This window comes from Drosophila subpulchrella, chromosome X, assembly GCF_014743375.2.
Source record: "Drosophila subpulchrella strain 33 F10 #4 breed RU33 chromosome X, RU_Dsub_v1.1 Primary Assembly, whole genome shotgun sequence".
In the NCBI taxonomy this organism is placed as follows: domain Eukaryota; kingdom Metazoa; phylum Arthropoda; class Insecta; order Diptera; family Drosophilidae; genus Drosophila; species Drosophila subpulchrella.
Window position 1 is genome coordinate 6077952 of NC_050613.1, and position 21371 is coordinate 6099322.

At 41.8% G+C, this 21371-nt stretch overlaps 3 protein-coding genes across 6 annotated transcripts in view; 2 read left to right on the plus strand and 1 right to left on the minus strand.

The window, feature by feature from the left end:
• The first annotated feature begins 968 nt into the window (after window positions 1–968).
• Window positions 969–1831, plus strand: LOC119556771. The gene is made up of 2 exons (XM_037869196.1): window positions 969–1021; window positions 1084–1831. The coding sequence occupies exons 1-2, from the start codon at window positions 980–982 to the stop codon at window positions 1627–1629; spliced, it is 588 nt and encodes a 195-aa protein (XP_037725124.1). The 5' UTR covers window positions 969–979; the 3' UTR covers window positions 1630–1831.
• Window positions 1832–3593: 1762 nt separating this feature from the next.
• Window positions 3594–4600, plus strand: LOC119558182. Its single transcript, XM_037871448.1, has 2 exons — window positions 3594–3659; window positions 4013–4600. Exons 1-2 carry the CDS (start codon window positions 3594–3596, stop codon window positions 4598–4600), a joined length of 654 nt encoding a protein of 217 aa, XP_037727376.1.
• Window positions 4601–5718: 1118 nt separating this feature from the next.
• Window positions 5719–21371, minus strand: part of LOC119557858 (probable cyclin-dependent serine/threonine-protein kinase DDB_G0292550) — a 35805-nt gene continuing 20152 nt past the window's right edge. For 2 of the 4 annotated variants that reach the window (XM_037870851.1, XM_037870849.1), the window contains 11 exons: window positions 20486–20971; window positions 19225–19408; window positions 17395–17577; window positions 16057–17319; window positions 15531–15996; window positions 14933–15253; window positions 8890–9391; window positions 7448–7856; window positions 6865–7113; window positions 6587–6783; window positions 5719–6519 (listed from right to left, as the gene is read on the minus strand). In XM_037870851.1, the coding sequence (XP_037726779.1) occupies window positions 6114–6519; window positions 6587–6783; window positions 6865–7113; window positions 7448–7856; window positions 8890–9391; window positions 14933–15253; window positions 15531–15996; window positions 16057–17319; window positions 17395–17577; window positions 19225–19408; window positions 20486–20971 (4666 nt within the window). In that variant the 3' untranslated portion in view covers window positions 5719–6113. Of the gene's footprint in view, window positions 6520–6586; window positions 6796–6864; window positions 7114–7447; window positions 7857–8889; window positions 9392–14932; window positions 15254–15530; window positions 15997–16056; window positions 17320–17394; window positions 17578–19224; window positions 19409–20485; window positions 20972–21371 lie in introns of all 4 variants that reach the window. The other 2 variants (XM_037870848.1, XM_037870850.1) reach the window with 2 other exon arrangements.

Consider the following 21371-nt stretch of genomic DNA (forward strand, 5'->3'; position numbering starts at 1 on the left):
GAAATCAAATCGCCTTACATTTGACCAGCAATGATAACTACATACACCTAGAATTAAAGCAAACAATGTCATTCATGGGAACTCTCGGATTCGAATGGCCGGTTATTGCAATTGGGATCAATAAAAATAGTGGCATTGTCAGTTTGCCGATCATATAGTAAATTTATTTATGAAAAGACAGTAAACACATCTTAAAAAGAATATATGTAAACCAATCTTAAAACTAGCTTTAGATTAATTGCTTAATGCAATGGAATTAGATAATCCTACTAAACAATAGTTGAAATTAGTGGTAAGGCATTAAATGATGAAAAAATGCTAAATCGAACTTTTTTTTTAACATATCAGGGGGCTACATAAATCTCTTGCAACTTTCTGTTTAAATTAAGTGTATTCTTCTTTTAACTTTTTAAATTTTATAGTTTATACCATTTCTTTTATTTACCAAGCCAAAAAGTAGGCAAAATAAAATAAAAATTCATTTTTCAATAGAAGCCTTAGCTTTTCTAATAACAAATTCAGCCTAATAATATAATTTAAGAATCACTTAGGTAACTTATTGCTATAGGCCTTTAAGGCCCATCCTTATCTTTTGATTATTTTGTTTTGTTCTTTTTTTGGGATTTTAAAGTGCTGTGATAGATAAATTCGATGTCCAATTGATCAATAGGCTTAGTGCGTTATCAGGTCGTCAATGTGACTAGCCCAAGTTATAATGGGCCTTAACCCATTTTGTAACCAGGGGCTATATCTGCAATAGAAAAAATACCTTTAACAATCTAATCCAAAATCGAAACAACCAAATACATGATATAACAATACTGTAGAGAAAAGTAAGGGTATAGTAATTCATATGTATGAAGGTATTACATTTTTTTATGTGAAAGAAGAGGCGGCAAATAAAGGGTTAAGGAATACAATCATATAAAAGGCCTACCTCGGAAACGGTTGGTAATAGTTTTGTAAAAAGAACGACAACATGAAGTTCACCATTCTTGCCTTGGCTGTCTGCCTGGTCTGCGTAAGTTAGCAACTAGAAAACCAACATTAATTGCGTAATCATTAAAAATACTCAAACTACAGGTAAATGCATTGGTAGTGCCCGTTCCCAACGAGGATGCCTCGCAGGATCTGATCGATATTAACGATGGCGTTGTAGATGACTTCCGCCTGTTCAGCACTACCTACAGGATCTTGAAGACCACCCTGCGCAGCATCAAGGGATTCAATTGTATTATCAAGTGGGTGGAGGGCATTAAGGCCAGTGCTCTGCAGTTCAACGCGGACGTGGTATCCTGTGGCGTCACCGCCAGCAAGGATGTGACCAACCTGATCAACGCCAATGCCCAGATCATCAGCACCTGCGACGACATCATCAATCTGAAGTCGAAGACTTGCGCCCTGGTGGAGGGCGAAGAGCCCAAGATTACCAACAGTTGCTTCTCCAAGACCCTGGCGAAGGTTTGGACCCTGAAAAAGCAAGTTCAGAAGGCCGTCGCCCTGGCCAAGAAGATTCCTCAAACCGGACCAAACGCCGTCGTCTGCGTAAACGATGCAGTCAACACCCTGACCACCTACTACACCGCCTTCCCCCAGAACATGATCAACTGCTCCAAGCTCACCTCTTAGAGGGTTTACTTTACGAAATCGATTTAAGCATGCTCAAAAAAATCCGTGGTGATCACAACTCTTGTGCTTTTACTGTCTTCATTTAGTAGAAATTATTTTATTTCACTGCATTGAAATCTTAAAATCAATGACACAAGTATATTTTACAACACCTATGTACTCCCAACATTCTTTATCGCACAAATAAAAGAGGCTTAAAAAATAAACCCTGGTTTTTTAAACAATGTAATATAGTTTCTTATATATATTTTTTATTTAGAGCTTTATGCACATTATCGCAAGATACATAACTATGATACCTTATTAAAATTCCGTGTTGGTTGTGTGCTCTATCTTCAATATAATTGTGCAGACACCTATATATTTGTGGAATTTCCCATTTCCTATCTATATCTACGTTAATGCCTTTCAGCCTAGCTGATCAATTAAGCAATAAGACACTGTTCTGATAGGCCAAATCGATTTGCGTTTTTAATTTGGCTCTTTTTTTACCTCATAGAGGGTATATAAGCTTTAGGTTATCTTATGTTGTTCTAGATCAGAATAGTGGATATATTTTTCTTGTGTACGCAATTTAAATTTTATTAATATGCTATACTAAATATTAATGGTGAACAGAGTAAGGGATATCTGATAGTCAGGCAATAGGATAAAGCTTTTCTTCTCATTTTAATATTTTGTAATTAACTGTTTGATTATGGAAATTCTTTAGTTCAAACTTTCGAAGGTAAACTGTGCATCATATCTGCCTCTACCCAATTGATCGCTAACCTTAAACCTTTCTATTTATTTTACCATGGCATGGATTTTCATTACTTGAAAAAATATTTATGTACACAGAGAAATATCCAAGAACATTGTTCTTGAATTGAGAACATTCGTTCTTAAAAACCGTGTAAGTACATTTTGGTAGCAATGTTCTTAATATTAGAACGAAATGGTGAGAAAAGAAAAGTTAAATTGAGTTTATTTAACAACTTTTAAGTATACACTACGGACTGATCCAATAGTTTATTTGTTGAGATTACAATGTACAGAAATACCGCCAATTCAACTTGATTCGAGCAAAATATAAACATTTTCAACTTAAAAATGTCGTTCCATTTTTAAGAACATTTTCAACTCAGATGAGAACGTAAGAATTGTGTATATTTATTTTAATACCGATTTCTTAGTAAGTAAATTCGTTATCTCCAATATACAAAAGCAAGCGGCACGAAGTACTTTAATTAAATCTTAAAATCCCAAACTATGTGTCTGTATTTTTTTTGTTACCAATATAATTAATTATAAAGTATACTCACTATCACACAAAGTTGATAAAAATGGAAGTGTGACAAAAACAACATTTTCAAATAGATATGATTACTTCAACCTAGGGCCGCTCATTTTACATGAGAGATGTTAAATGGGAAAGAGCCTTTCAGTCGTTTAATAATTTTTAACATTTTCTTTGTTCTTGGTGAAGGTTATTTCCTAGTTCGAATTTAACCACATTATTATAATGAGCCGCTGTCAGATTTTTATTGAAAGCGGAGATGGAGATTGCTGACATTTCCAAGGGTTTTATTTTGCCGGTGGCCTCTAAAATTAAATACTGGGAGTAACAGTCCACCAGCGGTTGGGCAGGTGCAGCATCGAGAGCGTTTCCAAGGTGTGGGTGTCCCTATCTGGGGGCGATCTGCCAGAGCTTTCCGTAGTAAGCCCCAAGCTAATCTGCCTATCTGGCTATCTCCTTTTGTGTGTCCACGCTGCATAGATAATGCCAAATTACTTTCGGACTTTGGGTGGTGTGGCTTAATTAAACTATACATATCATTGGCATATTCTTTTACGAAAGTATATGTGCAAATCGGAGCAGCGGGATCGCCATTTAACTGATATGGCTCCGGCGAATCTCCTATATAAACAAACCCCACGGTTCGGCCAGCAAACATTCGTCAGTTAAACCATCCACCAGCACCATGAAAGTGATCAGCCTGTGCCTTCTGGTCGTGGCCTCGGCCAGCTTCCTCCTGACCACCGCCAACGTAAGTTACCCGGTTGCCAGTGCTAACATCTGAAAGTTGATAAAGCCAAAGTGTGACAAAAACAAAATATTACAACAAGAAACTGTAACAACAAAGTGCTATTTTTTTTACCTTTTTTTTTAATAATTCGGTGCCAACAAAAAAAAATTATATTAAAAATATTCTATAAACAAATCCGATGAGATTGGGTATACAATGGAAACGCTTTGAAGAATTAAAGTAAAGTTCTTAAAGCTTACATTTTATTTTATTTTGCGAATTGGTTTACTTACTAATATAAAGAATCACCGAATATAATATTACTTGTGTTTTTAATATTGCCTTATAGAATGTTTAACCCTTACCCTTTTCAGGCCAATGCCGTGGATGCCTTCGAGGACTTCGAGGACTTCGAGCACTACACCGATGCCGAGCTTGAGGAGATGCTCGAACACGAGATGCTCGACCTGGACAACGAGTATATGGGCGTGGAGGAGTACGGCTTCATCGGAGAGTGCAGGAAGATTGTGTGGGCTGGCTACAAGGGCGTCAACGGCACCAAGTGCCTCGTCGAGGAGGTGGCCAATGTCCTGCTCGCCTGCACCAGCTACGTGGACGACCTGGCCACCTGCACCGGCAACATCCCGCGGGACGTTAAGCTCATGCTGAAGAACGCCAAGCAGATGATAGTCATTAGCAACAGTATCATCCATCTGAACTCCCAGCTCTGCGCCGCGAAGAGCAGGGGCGTCGGATCCACCGTGAAGAGCATTGCCAATTGTGCCGGAAAGTTGTCGGTCGCCACCATGAAAATCGCCCGCCGTGTTAACATTATGATCAAACTGGGCGCTGTTTTCCCCAAGAACACCGCCACCTGCTACCGCACAGCCACCAGCAAGGTGGTCGCCGGCTGCAACGCCTTCTTGCCCAACTGCAAGACATGCATTGCCAGCATGACGTAAGCGGGTCAAAAGTTGGTAATAAAACCATGAGATTATGAGCAAAGCAGACGAACTTCTTCTGATTTCGGGGGCATTCAGTCGGGGGAATAGCACATTAAGGATAATATGGGGTTGTATTCAAAAACGCTGTTTCCAAAATGATCTACGAGACATTTGGAGTGCCTAAGGGCAGTCATTTAGGCCCTTTGCTTTTTACTCTATTTATAAATGATCTCCCCTCTATCGTAACTCACTCTCGTGTACTAATGTATGCTGATGATGTTAAGCCATGTTTATCATATAATAATATTGAGTCTGGTTTCTGTTTGCAGTCAGATATTAATAGATTCCAGGAATGGTGTCAGTACAAACTTTTGAATTTAAACTATCTTAAATGCAACGTTATGACTTTCTATAGGGGTACGCCAACGTTCATGAGTTACTTTCTTCAGAATCTGTCTCTGGACCGAATATACTCAGTTAACGATTTAGGTGTTCTCCTGGATTCAAAACTCCCACATAGTCTCTACTGTAAATAAAGCTATGAGTGTTCTTGGGTTTATAAAGCGTTGGTCTAAAGAATTTGATGATCCATATACTACCAAATTATTATTTACCTTCCTTGTCCGTCTTAATTTAGAATACTTCGGTTTGGCGTTCACAGTGTCAAGTGCACATTGACCGGATAGAGTCCGTACAGAAACAATTTCTTCTTTTTGCCTTACGTGGTTTGAACTGGAATCAAAACGTCAGGTTGCCTTCTTACTCGAGTAGATTGCTATTGATTAATTGACCTACTCTAGTAGATCGTAGAATTATGCTTGGTACTGTTTTAATGCATAATCTTATCAGAGGGGATATTGATTCCTTAGATTAGGCGGCTTACCAAATCTAAGGAAAGTTCCTTTAAAGTTCTTGTTACACTAACGCGAAACTACTATCCTATTAACATCAATTTAATAAAACACCTTACTACTTTTAAATTATATATATATTTATTGATTCGTTCGTTCGCTTGTTTATTTATATATGTAATATGTATTTATGTAATTAATAATAATATTGTTTGAGCCGCGTATATAAAAACAAATAACAATAAAAAAATGCTTAACCAAGACAATTAAATTAATGCCATTACTTAATAAATTCAAGCCGAGTCGCAAAAAAAAATAAAATAATGCAGAGTAAAAATGATAAAAATACAACACCGAAATAGAACTTAAGGACAGCAGTTAAGATTAGATATATACGGTTGATTCGCCTTGCGATACTGCCCCCTAGGAATAACAATATTCTTTTTGCCACGAAAAAAAAAACATGGAGTACAATTAGGCGTAATAATAGGGGGTTATGATAATGCATATAGTACAATGTAAGTAGCTAAAACTTAGGCTTAGTTTTTATGGTTTATATTTAGGGTTCTTTTTTTTTATAATTGCACATGCTTTAAGTTAATCGAAAAAAAAAACAAAAAAAAAATGCACCGCTTAGGAGTCGAGTGATAGGATGGGTTTTTGGGCTCGAATATGGGGGCTTAGATCAGGCTGAGGCGACTGTTAGTCTTGCGCAGCTGGGCGCGCCATGGAATAATGTTGTCCTCCTCCTCCTCGGCGTGTCCCTGACTGCCGTCCGATGATGGCTCGAGGAGCTCTTGGACTCCACCGACGCCACCGCCATTGCCGCCCTGCTCCAGATCCTGATCCTGATGAACGCCCTTTAGATCGCCATGGTTCTCCTTGTTGCCCAACTGGAGCTGCTGATGCTGTTGCTGCTGCTGCTGCTGCTGCTGCTGCTGCTGCTGGAAGTGGATCTGCTGGTAGTGCTGCTCCATGCCGGCCAGATTGATGTTGATGTTGTCGATGGACATGGCGCGGTTCTTCAGTCGCCAGGTGTCCGCCACCCGGTTGTTCTCCTCCACCTTGGGCGTGTAGATGGCCGCCCTAGAAGAAGGTCAGACAGTTGAGGCCAGGGGTCAGGAGACTCCCCACTAGCCGCACACCCACTTACTTCAGCTTGTTCTCCGTCTCCTCGCGCCGAGCCAATAGGTCCCGCTTCCATTGGGGAATCTGGGAGAGTCGGCGCGACTCCGCCTCCTGGGCCATGCGCTCCTCGAAATCCTTCTTGGCCCGCTCGGCCGCCTTCTTGGCCATCATCTGGCGCTTCCAGTCGGGTATGGCGTTGCCGGCCTGATCCCGTTCCGGTATCTGCAAGTAGATCTTTGACCCGCCTCTTAGCCACCGATCGCTTGGGTAACCATCAGCTGGCATCAGCTGGCCAAAACTCACCTGGTCCACGTAGTTGTTGCCCGAGAACTGCTTGGTGATCTCCATGTAATGCTCCGAGTCCACCCGATTGGCCATCTGCTGTTCCACCTTCATCTTCTTGATGCCGGGTATGTCCTTGGAGATCTTCAGCTCGGCAATTAGGTCGGACTTGAGATAGGTGTCCGTGCTGGAGGTCAGACACTGCATGCTCAGGCTGCGCGCGGGCATCTGGTAGGGCTTCGGCACCTTCTGTGTGTCCGTGCGGCGCAGCTGGAGCGGATTGGGTTTGGAAACGGGTGATAAGTGATTACTGTAGGCTTGGTTTCTCTACTGATTTTATTTTTATGGAGATGAAGTGATTGAAGAACTGGTTTTTACATAAGTTATTAAGAAATTTTTGAAGAATAGTACAGTATTATTTTTTAAAGATGTAACAAACTTGTTAAGTCTTGTATCAAATTAAGAAGTATTTTATCTCAAATACTGGGCACTTTTGTTAAAATATCTCTATGAATAAGGTTTTCTTTAAAAACATTTAAACTGGAAAGCACTGGAAAGCCTTTATATTTAGGAAAGGGCAAATGGGAGCTGGTCGATCGCTCACCTGGACGCTGTTCAGATCCTGAATGGAGATGGCCGACAGTGGCTGGTGCTGCTTCCTGGTGGCCGTGTCCTGGCTGTTGGGCGCCGATCCGTGCGGCTTCTTGGGCTTGTGCGATTTGCCGTTCATGGTGGCATCCTGGCCGCCTGCCCCGCCCATCGGCGGACCACCCATCGGAGGCTGCGGCGGCAACATTCCGTGGGGCAGCGGTGGCGGCGGAGGAGGCAACGGCGGCTGCTCGCCCATTCCATGCAGCTGGTGCGGATGGTGTGGATGGGGGTGCGGATGTGGATGGGGGTGGTGCGAATGCGGATGGGGATGTGACTGCGGATGCTGCGAGTGGAGCTGCGAGTGGTGCACCTGTTGCTGCTGGGCGATCTGTATCTGCATGTAGTCCTCCGTGTCCGTGGAGCTGGGGGTGGAAAAAAAAGAGGTGGATTAGAAAGAGATCTTGGCTTTCTTGACTTTCACTGGAAAACGGGAGATGAGTGGTGGTTAGTTAGTTAGTTAGTGGGCGGTGGGCGGACCTGCGCCAGGCGTGGCGTGTGCGCAGTATCATCTTCGGATTGCAACTGAGTTGCAGTGGCAGCTGCAACATCGCAACTGTGGCAAGAAAAGTGGCAGGCCGCAAAGTGGCACGCATAAAATTTCATGCACTCTTGAACGGCAGAGGAAGTGGCGAATCTCTCAGCTAAAGTGCTGCACATCTAGCTTTTTATTTCAGCTGAGCTTGGGATATTGGTATGGTGAATTCTTTAGAGAGTGCAAACAAATCCTTTCATAAAAACCTAATTATGTTATGATATCAATTAAGTAAAAAGCCACCGATAAAACTGATACAAAGTTAAGTTAACTGTTAAATAACTAACTCCTTTTAAATTAACAACCTTGATTTAAGTATATATCTCTATATCTCTATTCTATCTTTTAATATATGTATTTTTTTATAATTGTATTTTATGTTATTAGATTATCATACGAAATGTAATAAAACTAATAAAAATTTTAAGTAGTTAAATTAAAAATTTGTAGATACCAGTAAGAGTAACTAAAACGCATTTAAAATCCACGAATTTTTCTGTGAATTATGATTTTTAGTTAGATTTTCTTTAGCTATTTTCCCACTGGAAAAACCCCACAGCACTGGGATCTAGCCATCTGCTAGCTGCTAATTGCCCAGCGGCATCCAACCGTCTTTGCAGCCATGTATATTATTTTATATGTTATTTTTTTCGGATTTTGGCTAATTGAGGCGAGGCAACTGTACTGCCGATACTAATTATAAAAACCGCTGCACGAGATGTGCAGCCAAATTAAATCGGCTGCCATGTGCTAATTGAAAGTCGGAGGATGGAGGATACATATATATATCTTGGGGGGATCTGGGGAGTCGGGTGTCGGATGACGGATGACGGGTGTCGGGTAATCAGGGGATAACCACTCACCGGGCGGAGGATGGACACGAACGCTTGTCGATGCTGATGCTCTTGAGATACTCGGACGGCTTGATGAGATGCGTGACGCCGTCTTGTGATTTATTGGGAAAACTGGGCGGCACAAACGGCAGCACCAGCTGCTTGTTGACCAGATTGGGTCCGCCGGTCCGCTGTCCGCCGGCCAAATGGGATTCCCCGTAGATCTGCTGCTGGGTGAGTTCGTAGTGGTCCTCGGCGGAGGAGCCACCACCATACAGGCTGGGTGTGTACTGATGCGGCTGGCCAGTTGGCTGGTAATGCGGCTGTTGATAGTTTCCATTCCCATTCACATTGCTCCTTTGACCCTTGGGCCCCTCCGAGTAGCCATAGAAATGGGCATTGGCTCCGGCTCCACTTCCATTGCCATTGCCATTGCCAGCATTTCCAGCTCCTCCGGATCGGGACTCCTCCGGACTGGCGGTACTAACGCCATTTGTGCTGCTGGCATTGAGCAGCTTGGCTTTCTTGTTCGCTGGAATTGAACCAATTTATTTATGAGTTTTGTGGGTTAGCAGTTATCAGTCTGACGCTGGTCATGCTAACTTGAGCAGCCAGCAAATAAAATACAGAAAAGACAGAAGAAAATCCGAAAACCCAACCACAATGGAACGCTGCGTAGGCGCCTTTCACCAGACGGCGATGTTCGAGGAGAGGGAGCCCCAGTTGCATATAAAAATACGAGCACTCGCACAACTAAATCAAATAAATTACATTTGGGCAGTAGAGTAACGGCAGTGACTAAGTGGAGCTGACTCAAGAAATGGGATATAAGTGCTAGATATAAAAACCAAATAGTCATATCATTTTCCATGTGTAAACTATCAGTTCTCCCTAAAAATGTATTATTTATATATATATTTATTGTATCTAACTTCTTATTTGAAGAGCCCCGAAAAAGTTCCATGTGCCGTGCGATAAGAGGTTAACTTAAGGGTGTTTGCGATAAGGAAAGTCTGCAAGAGATAAGCCTTCGAATATGTCTTTGATCGAAGCTAAAAGTCCATAATTGTCTTGATAGGACCTAAATTAGACATTATTATTCAGAGATAAGTTAAAGAATAACTCATAACTACACAGAACAAATTTTTTTTTGATTGATTAAACAAACCTTTTGTAGTAAAATTACCGCAACATTTTGGCACAATGTAAATTGTTAAGAATTTAAGAGTTTTTACGTTTACACTAACCGCAAAAATTGTTTCTTTTACTAAGCTTGTTGTAAGTTATGTTTTGTAGCATACTGTAACTGACTTTAAACTAACCATTATATTGGTAAATATACTATTTTTCTCCGTCGTGTTTATTTATCATTCACAACTAGCAACATACAATACTATATATTACTTTACAATCCTCACAATGAACTGGAGTACACGTAGTAAAAGCATTATTAAATAGTACTGCTTTATTGAATCAGTGGTAAATTTACATTTTTGGTTGTAAGAATATTTGGGAAATGTAATCATTGGTAATGTGGTATTTTCACTTTTCACACTTTGGATGAACTAACTGTAATATTGTAGTCAAAACGTAACCTTTACTGTTGATTACAGTTACTATTCCAACAATAACAACTTTTAACCGACATAATGGGCTGATTTTCGTGTTCAAAATATTCATGAGCCCAATCCCAAATGCCAATTATGTTATCTAATGCTGTTCCTTATCGTTCCCCTTGACTTGGCTGTAATTTGATGGAAAGCTCTCAAGCAGCTTCCTGGGAAATCTCGTTGATTGCTGAATGATTATCCCCACACACGGAAAAGTAATACTCCCTCGCCTTCGTCGTCGTCGTGGGAGTATCCCCATAAAAATTGAATTAGCCGCGGATGCCATCGAAATCACCGCGGGCCACCTCTTTGTGACTCCTCACATTCAATTTCTAGGCAGCCGGTTAATTGGCCAGACCCCATCTAAACCCGATCGCGCAGAGTCCCCAACTTTCACGGCCTCTGGTAACCCGTTTCCATGGCGATCATTACGTGGTTTACCGAGATGGTGGCGCAGATTCATGGCTGCACTCTTATGGCCATAACCTCTCGCGATCGAGTCCATCCAGTTTGCATTGAATTTATTTTGTCCGATATGAAAACAAAAACGAACGGACGAAATGCGCATTTTTCCACATGTCCCCACACATTTTATCTATTAATTTGTGCGAAGCAAAAAAGCGGTTTGCACTTGTCAAGTTCGCAGTGAAATTCGAAATTGGAATTGATGTCCAGTTCGTTTTCGTTTGCTGTTTTACGAGTGCAATGCCTGATCGTCGTAAATAAGATATACAGCTCTGTTCAAATTAATTTAAGTGCTTCGCCTTAAAATGCAACCAAAATGGTTTCAAGGCTGCATATTGCAAAGGCAGTTTTGTTTTTTTCTTAAAGAGATTTCTGTTTTTAATAAAATTGTCCTTTTTGGTTAAAAAAATAAGAAGAGAATTTGAGTTTTTAAAAACCATAAAAATATAATAAATATTTCAGGGCTGTCTTAGGGACTTATTTCAAATTTCTTTTGCTAATTTCGTTTTATTTAAAAAATAGTCTTAGAAAGGATATCAAATATTTGGAGGTAATGCAGGATGTTTTTTCATTTTATCAACAATTAAAAAACCATTAAAAAAGATCTACTAATATTAATTGAATAAGATTTTTGACAGGAATAAATCACTGGGTTTTTTTTAAACACCATATGGTAAAAAAACCATCTGAAGAACACTGAACAGAACTCAATAACTTATCTTAAAATGGTGTTCAGAAACCCAACTAAAAGTTCACAATTTAAATTAAACACACTTCACAAACTATATCCTTCGATATTTTGGCAAGCACTTACACCGAAAAATATCGAACCGATGAAAGCTGAGCGTGAAATAGTTCCTACGCGAATTCTTGTGCATCTTAACCGAGCCCAGCATGTTCATTGTGTTCACTGTACTATCAAATCAGGCACATTATCAGGTGTTTCGGGCTAGCGCGATGGCCGATACTGATGGCCGAAAAGTCGGGAAAACCCTGAAGACGCGGCTCCCACTTCGGGTGACGATGTTGCCTGGGCGAGCTCCGTTGGCAGCCTGAACTGGGTTCAAGCCATCGCCAAAGTTATTCACCCAAGACCAAGACGACGGATCGCATTGGCTACGTCGCGAGACCGCTTCGCAAAACACGTTCACTTTCGTGGGTAAAAGTTTCGCAGTTGTCAGATCCACGAGCCGATTGCCAGGGGGCGTGGCCCATGTGGGCGGTGGTGCGGGTGGTGGTTTGCCGGGCGCCAATTTTTATGGCCAAATGTGTGGGACATACGCGACTTGGGGCTGGCCAATTGCTTCCTCATCGCGAATCGGGGATGCCATATTTTCAGTGCTTGTATATGGTACACACATATTGTGCTTTGAAGCCCTCGAACCCAAACAATAACTGTTGGATCAGGCATTTAAAAGAAAATGAAGAAGTTTTCGTTTCTAAAATTGTAATTTATCACACTATGTCTATCAGAAAACCTGCATGATTCTGGTCTTAGAAAGTGGCATATTGACAGGTTAAAGAATTTTTTGGACATTTCGGAGAATGTATTACCTATATTCCTGAACATATTTGCATATCTTATAATGAGCCAATGTGTGTTTATAATTCAGAGTATAAATGAAATGTGCAAATTTAAGAAAATTGAAAATCCATACATCATCTGAGACATATTTATGAAGGAAACCCGTAGTCCTTTTTAAATATTTGATATTATCCTGTGATTAGAAAATGATTTTTAAACAATTACGTATTTTTCTTTGAACATTCGGTAGAAAATGTATGAAATTACATGCGTTATTTTCCCCGAGTGTAGCTTATATCTCATGACTTATGCCTCATACGGCAGTCAAGTGGCTGGGATTGTTTTCATCGCTGGCACTTCCACTTTTTCACTTTTCCACCATGCAGCCCGACTTCCACTTCTTTGTTGTGGTCACATTTTCCACGGATCTTGCCGCCTTATCGTGTGAACGTCGGCTCAATTAAAGCCTCTCTCCATTTCTCCTGCCTCATCGGACATAATGGGCAATTAACAAATGGAAAATCGCAGCCAACACATGTCAAACATGGCAGCTATCATTCGCATTTTTCAGTTTATTTTTGCGTAGCTACTTATACTCCGGCAATTAAGTAGAGCCGATATTTATTGTGTGATAATGAGGATTATTGTCTTAACATTTTTGTAAAATGACTAGGAAAACGACTATTTAGATACCTAGGTAATCATTAGCTATCGTATCCTTGAATCAAAGGTCTTGAAATACTTTGTAAAAGATTTTTAAAAGCAGTGGAAACAGATTCATTTCACTACCAGTATATAATAAGGAAAAATTGATATGTGAACTTTGTTTTGATTTGACAAATATGAATAACCAAGACTTTCTTTTAAACTCACTAAAAATATAGCTGCTGTTTGATTAATTTGTATACATTAAGAGAAATTTCAAATATTTTGAAAACTCATATTTGGCAAACACACAAATCTCCTAATTAGCCATATTTTCCAAATTGACGACATTATATGGATAGCTTTGCTAACACGGCCATCACCACACTTTTGTTTGAGAGCCAACACTTCAATCAAGATGTAACCATTGTCCCATCACATGGATAGCCATCGACTACTGTTCGGAGATCAGGTTCTCCTCGGGCAACTCGTTTCTGACGTTTCTCACTGCAGGGCACTTCACTGCCATTTTCCCCCATTTTTCCTCACCACCCCAAGTGAACATGACTGGCGAATTTCCCCTAATTGATCAATCAAAGCGGACTGTGGACAGTCACAAGCCACTGACGATGCGGAACCCCCTCGATAATGCCGAAGTTCAAAGACCTGGCAAACGGTTGTGGAACTTTAATTGATTAATGGCTATTGCGGAGGACATCGCCACTTTTCGTCAGCTTCTTGATGCGATGACGGCACATTTTGGTCCTGGAGTAATTGTTTCCTCCACTGCAATAATGACACAGGAATTTGGTGACAGTTGGTTTACGGGGCTTTCCCTTAGAGGACTTTTTACCACGGCCAGGAGTTCGCTTCCTTTTGCCATTTTTGGCGTTGGCCATTCCTAAGGTAATAATCGAAGGATTTGGCCAAATGGGAGCATCTGACCCAGCCACTTTTACATTGGTAAGATGACTGTCCAAGAGATCGCGATCCTGTTGACATGTCTTCGTTGGGTCCAAGGAGTCAAGGAATAGTGTGGGATTCCCGACACTGTAAAAGATATAGGTGTTCTTTGTTTTGGGCTCAGCATCAATCTGAGGCTTTTCTGGCTGGTGGATGGGGTCATGCGAATCGCACAAGGTCAACGAATCGGAGCTAACACTCATCTTGATCCCTCGCGATGGTACTGTACTCCAAATCAAACCAATCTTGCCCAAAATGTATGGAGCATATGAAAATTTAGAAAAATTTTTGGAAACCGAATGTATCGCTTTTAGTATGATCTTTTTAAAGGTATAAGTCTATAAAAACTAACAATTTTTTCAGAGGCTACTATAGACGCAAAAATATTTCGCTCCCTTTTAGTAATGTACATATAAAAATTTAGATACATTTTTTGAAACCGAATCTAACACTTCGAGTATGAACCTCTCAGGGGTATAAGTCAATAAAAACTAACACATTTTTCAGGGGATACTAGGAAGCAAAAATATTACTTTCTTCCAGAAAACTAGATCATTTTTCTTTGAGCCTAAATATGTTAACTTTCATATTTAATTTTGTATTTCGAATCAATGAAAATGTTATTAAATAAATCCATAAAAATACAATGAGATGTCCTTTTCCTTTAATTAATGTTTCGTAACCGCTCATGTTAAAAGCAAATTCTTCAGATTATTGCTAAATAACCCTTTCTAATTAATAGGTAATCCTGGTAACCTTTTAATAATTCAGTAAGCACAATTAACGTTTCAGCTTTTTGAATTTTTAGAGTGCTATTTACAGGCCCCGTTTTGAAAATAAGTTCTTCCCACTATATGAGACTCACCCGATATGGTGGACATGGTGCGATTGTGGTTGCCGCGCACCAGTTCCGATGGCCTCAAGCTCGGCTCCTCGACCACCTCGAGTCCAGAATCCGAGTCAACGGCTTCAGTGGCCACGGGATTAGGAGCTGGAACTGGGGGAGGTGCTGCACCACCAGCTCCACCGGGGGTGGTTTGAACCTGGTTCGATCCGTACACATTCTTGTTGTAGATGCTATTGTTGGCGTTCATGTTGTTCGGCTGTTCGGGGTTCAAGTTGTTGCGCTGCTGCTGAACGGGTGCCCTCAATGGAGGCGGCAATGGTGGTGGAGGTGGTCCATTCACTGAGGGAGATCGAAAGTAATTCGAATTAATAATATAATATTTAACTTACAGTGTAAAACGATGAGCTAACTTATAATTAGAGTGCTAGCAACTAAGGCTTTCGGGATAATAAAATATATCAATTCAATATTTATTCGAAATTTAAACATTTTTCTGATAACTTAAACTTAGAGTCAACATCTTGTATCCCTTAAAGAAGTACAAAATATATATATTTTTTTTAAATTTATAATACTTTTGTAAAAGCCCTAATAATTTAGTGGTATTTAGACTCACCCATAGCCAAATTTTGCATGGGTGGCGCCGAGGAGACCCGTTTGAGGTTCCTGCTGCTCTGATTGCCGCCGTTCATGTTGCCAATGTTGTTGATGTTGCTGATGCTGCCGCTGGTGTTGTTGTTATTGTTGTTGTTGTTGTTGCTCGAGGCATCCGCCAGATTGTTGCGGATCATGGAGTTCTTGTGCGTTTGCTTGGTGCGCTCGGCCACATCCTCCGGCGGACAGACGCTCTCGTAGGTGTCGCTCTTGATGCCGCCGTTCAGCAGTTGGTTCTTCAGATTCACGTTCTTCGCACTGTAGTTATCCTTCAGCGAGGACTCGTACTTGCTGCTGTGCAATCCAATAATCGAATGCGATTTATTGCGATTCAACAGACTATTGTTGTTGTTATTGCTGAGTGCAATGTTGCTGCTGCTGTTGTTCATGTTGCTGCTGTTGTTCATGTTCCGCTTGTTGTTCAAGTGCTGCGAAAATAGAAGTGTCAGAATAACCAATGCCTCAATTCCAAGGACCTTGAAACTTACGTGATTGCTGTACTGCAGCACAATGTCCGTGCTCCTGGTGGAACTGGCGCTGGCCGAACGCGAATGGGAGCCACTGTCCCTCGACCGCGAGCGACCCACGATGTATTTGTGTTGCTGCTGCTGCTGTTGCACGGCCTGATGTTGCAGCTGCTGCTGCTGTTGCTGCTGCAACTGGTGTTGGTGCTGCTGGTGTTGCTGCTGCTGCTGGTGCTGCTTGCGCGACTCCTCGCGCACTAGATAGATATCCTCGTAGTCGTGATCACCGCCGCCATTCTGATTGCTCGGCATCCCCTTGTGCGGCTTGTAGTTGTTATTCTTGATGTTGCCGCCAGCGCTGATGTTGCTTATGTTGCTGCTGCTGCCGTGGCGATTGAAGCTCTGGCTGCGCAACTGCTGCTGCTGCTTCGGCGAATTGAAGCTGGATGAGATGGACACGGACTCGTCGGAGCCACTGCCCGCTCCACTGGAGCTGGAGTGGACATCCGCCTGTATGGTCATGGCATTGCCCGCCTTCGACTGCAGCAGCTGGTGGCCGTGGGCGTGGCCCTTGCCATGCTGCTTCACACTGCTGCTGCAATCGGAGTCCACAAACAGATCGCGCACACGGTTGTAGATGATGTCCTGCGGATCGTGCAGGAAGAAGGACTCCCCGGAGATGCTGCCGTTCGGCGAGGGCGTATTGTACATTCCGCCATTCCGCATGGGATTCACATACAAGCCATCGTTGGGGAGCAGGGCACCACCACCGCCACCTCCACCTCCACCTCCACCTCCGCCTCCCGAAGAACTGTTGCCACCCGGATTGCCACCCAAAGAGGACGAACCATTGTATAGCTTCTCGGATGAACTTCTCGATTGCTGGGAGTACAGGGCATCGCTGTTTTTCCTCGATATACCCAGGCCCATGCCCATGCCCATGCCCGTGTTCATGCTCATGCCCATGCCCATGCCCATGCCCAAGCCCATTGCTGATCCTCCAGTTCCGCCTGCTATGGCCGGTGGATGCAAGTAGAAGGGCTCCACATCGGAGCTCAAAGTCGAGGAGGACTTGGACTTGATGGTATTACTGCGACTCGTCTGCTTCGAGGAGTTCGAGTTCGAGTTGCAGCTACTGCTCAGGTGTTGCTGCTGCTGCTGATGCTGCTGCTGTTGCTGCTGTTGATGTTGCTGGTGGTGCAGTTGCTGTTGCGACTTGTGGCGCTGGGAGCTACCCTTGCCATTGTAGTCCACCGAGGTGCCATGCTGAACCAAGACATTTAGGCACTAGACAATACAAAGGGTATGTATTAAACAGGCTATTTTATTTTATAAATTACATTTTTCAAGTTTAAAACCCACCTCAACCTGCTGATTTTCCGCGGCATCGTTGATGGGCGACTTGCCATATTTATCCAGGGATAGTTTCGCTCCATGATTGAGCAGCCAACGGACTACGGACAGGTGACCCCGGGAGGCGGCAAAATGCAGAGGCGTGGCTCCGTCGCCGTCCCTCAAATTGGGGTCCACACCTTGATCTTGGACCTAAGTGGGCGAAAAAAGAAAACCATTTATAACAAATATGTATATGTGTAAGATAGATGTTTAAAATCTTTAGTTTGGAATATTATAATATCCACATTTTCTTTTCTGTTGTGAAACTGTAACCACAAGAGCACAACAGCAATTGATCTATAAATGTCTATTTAGCAAGAAAAACAACAGCCACATCAATTGTAGCTAATCCATCTTAAAGCCTGAGTACTTCACTTATGTCTTGACGAGATGCTGAAGTATTTATTCCTCACTGTCCACTAAATTGAGGGGCTGGCGATATCACTAACTCAACTCAATGTCTTTCAGCGGTTGAGTATCTCGCAGACTGCGTTTGTGGAAAGTGGTTTGCCAGCCGTCAGGCTATAATGGAAACTATTTAGTTCAATTTAGAAAGGTGGTTTTCCAGCGCCTCTGGCGATGATCTTGAAAATGCATTCTGGCCGTTCGGAGGCCATTGTCAGCTTTGCATAAGCCACTCTCTCCGCTTCTTGGCTTCTCGGCTTCTAGGCTTCTAGGCTCCTTGGCCCATTGGCCTCTTCCTTCTCAATCGGACGCATTCCCCGATTGATAAATGGCACAGGTCTGGCGACAAACTGGCCGGGAATCCCGCTCGAGAACCCCGTTAAAGCCACCGAAACAGGACCCACTGACATTAGCGAAAAGAAACGAGTTCAAAGCCACACTGAGCGAAATGGCTTGAATGGTGTGCTTTTCAATTATTATCATAAAGAGGTGTTTATACTTTAATTTATATACACAAAGTTTTGACCTCAAATTAGAAAGAAAGATGTACTCATAACAATAATATCCTGAACCACTGATTAGACATAGAGATTCATGACTGATTAAATACAGTGAGCTTAAAGATTAATATTTAAATTAAACATAGATTTCAAATTAAATTCACACATAAATATTTAATAAATAACTGTGCCTAAATGATATCTCAGTAACCATCGAACACATCCTTAATTCGTGTCGTGCTAAGGGCAAATAAAACAAAATATCCCTAAAAATAGAAAAATAGAAATATTGTACGAATATACCAAAGCAACTGCTTAATAGAAAAACATTATAATAAAAAACAGATTTCTAAAAGAGAAAAAAAAAGTATACCATAACATCTAGAACGGCATACAAAAAACATCTTTACATTACAAAAAATAAACCACCACCTTTAAAGATGAATGGCGGTGGCATTACTATTAATTTGAGCATATCTGTATGTATATCACTATGCCTCCTTTAACTATAACTCGGTTAAACATAACCCTTAAATTAACCCTTCTAAAGATTAAGAATTGCCCTTGTTAAGTATTTTGAGTTACCAAAAAACTAAAGATCCGTTTGCCTGTAATATATTATTAGTTACTTTCTACATAAATGAAAATACCTACTGTTTTGATTGAAGATAAGATATGTTTAAAATATATTCCCCTACTTCGAACCAATGTCTGCGTGTTCAGCAATCTCTCTAGCATATTTCGCAAATTTAACAAGAATTTTGCGGCAGTGCAGGTGCCTCGGGCAATTGACCCGCATTGCCTGCCGCAGTTGGCCAAGCTAACCGAGTTGGCCAACCAAGTTGGCAGCTTGCAGATCGGTTAAAGGCCGAAATTTAAGCGGAGCACTCACCATCCATTTGAGGCAATCCAAGCAGCCCATTTGTGAAGCGGCATGGATCGGTGCCATGCCGTCGCGTGCACGGACGTACAAAGAGCCGCCGGCCTCGAGTACCAGAAACTTGAGCACCTCCAAGTGGCCCTCCTGCGCCGCCAAGTAAACGGGCGTGACATCGTTGTCCATTTGCGTATTGGCGCTAAACGAAATAAAAAAATTACACTCATTAGTTGTCTTCCGATTTGGCGGTAAAAAATTGAGTTTCATGAACAAAAAGTTGCATCGAAAATAGCTAAAAGTGTTCTCATTTCGAACCCCCATATCATTGGCAATCATATGTATATGATATATACACATACGTATAACTGCAGTTAATCACTGGAAACGCACTGGGTCACTGGAAAAATCTTCTCGGCCTTTTCCTCTTCTTTGACCGGTTTTCCACTCTTTTTTCATTGCGGAATATGCGGAATATCATTGATCGATCGATTACAAAGAGTGGAGTGGTAGGCAGAGATTAATCAACCCCATCATCAATGGCATGGTGATCGTTGGAGAATGTGTGGGAAAAGCTATTCACCAATTTGTCAAGGTGTTCAGCGGATTATATACCCATTAAATGTTGACTGCCATTGTTCGGAATTGGGTAACAAATTTTGAGATAAGCTCGTTAACAATATGGATGCGTTGATTCTTGCCGTGGATTATGAAATTTAATATGCTAAGCTAATTGCAGATGCATTTTACTAAAAGCTCGTATTAATAAGACCTTTTGTAGAGAAATTAGAGATAAAAACGAATGCCTGTACAAATTTAGAAAAGTGATTTTTTAAAGAAATATCTTTGTAGTCTTCACATGTTTCGATGCCTTTTAATTTTATTCAGAATTCTAAGAAGGTTGTTTTACTTAAAAATTAAGTCTTATTATCAGGTACACTTCTATAAAACCATTCTCATCGGTTTTACAATCATTCTTGATGTCAAAAACATGCTCATTAAAATAAAAAAAAACAGTTAACATTAAAGACAATCTAATAAATGCCGTTTTCTCGTTCCCATGTTAAACTAAAAGTATGGTTTAAGCTGATTACTAAATGATTTATAGGTTCGGAAATCTACTTCTAGTTTACCATGGAAACAAGGAAACAGGCCTTAGAATATTTATTTAATGTTCCAAAAGTAAACTGTTCTTGAAATTCTCCCTTATACACGTTCTCCGCACTACCCATCGTCAATAAACCTATCCATAATCAGAGATCCCTTTGGTTTGCCCCACCTGACGACGCTGCGTCGGTTGTTCTGCTCCTTGCGCCCCACGCCGCTCATCATGGGCGTGGCCTCGTCGTCCTCGTTGGACTCCCGATCCTCCTCGTCGTCTTCCATCTGCTGGCGCACCACCTCCACGGCGGCCTTGCGCTGGTGGTGCAGATGGTGGTGCGCATCCATTTGGGTGGGATGGGGATCCTTGGCGTGGTGCTGAGGATTCTGGTTCTGGTTCTGGTTACGGCTCTGGTTCTCCTGTTCCTCACTCCTGCGATCCTGGGCCGCCTCCTCGATGAGGGTGGTGGTCTGTACCTCCTCGGTCTCCGATCCCGTGCTGCTGTGGACACTGCTGCTCAGGATGGCGGACGTTACCTCCGTGGCGATGATCGTGTGGATGTCATTGTTCGACTTGGACTTCTGCTTGCTGCGGCGGTAGGAGGTCAGACTTGTGGTCATGCGGCCGAGGAGGCCCTTCTTAACGTTGATGGTGGAGAAGTAGCTGGCGGTGGAGGAGGAGTAGGAAGTGGGTTGGTTGCTTTGGTGGCCAGGTGACGGGGGGATGTGTGTGTTTGAGTGGGTCTTTTGCTTTTGACATATGAATATCTTTTTTTTTTTTAAAGGGTTCGAATGGCAGTGCGCTTGGTGCTCGTGTTTTTTGTTTTTTTTTGCTTTTTGGTGAACTTTAATTTATTCGCCTGGGCTTACCGTACACGTTCGAAATTTCGATTTTCACTTTCGTTTGTCACTTGATTTTATATTTTCCGGTTTATGTGTATCTTTGATTTTCCTTGTACCGTTAAGCACACAGACACGCACATAAATAGGCACACACGAGAGTGTAAAAATAAAGTTCGATTTATGGAACTGGTTGAGGAAAAATCACTTAAATGCCTTGATTT

Excerpts from the sequence above, each read along its gene's own strand:
- LOC119556771 (XM_037869196.1), top strand. The coding sequence starts at position 980 with ATGAAGTTCACCATTCTTGCCTTGGCTGTCTGCCTGGTCTGC. Across the intron at positions 1,022-1,083 it reads TGGCTGTCTGCCTGGTCTGC|GTAAATGCATTGGTAGTGCC; the intron begins GTAAGTTAGCAA and ends CTCAAACTACAG.
- LOC119558182 (XM_037871448.1), top strand. The coding sequence starts at position 3,594 with ATGAAAGTGATCAGCCTGTGCCTTCTGGTCGTGGCCTCGGCCAGCTTC. Across the intron at positions 3,660-4,012 it reads TCCTCCTGACCACCGCCAAC|GCCAATGCCGTGGATGCCTT; the intron begins GTAAGTTACCCG and ends TACCCTTTTCAG.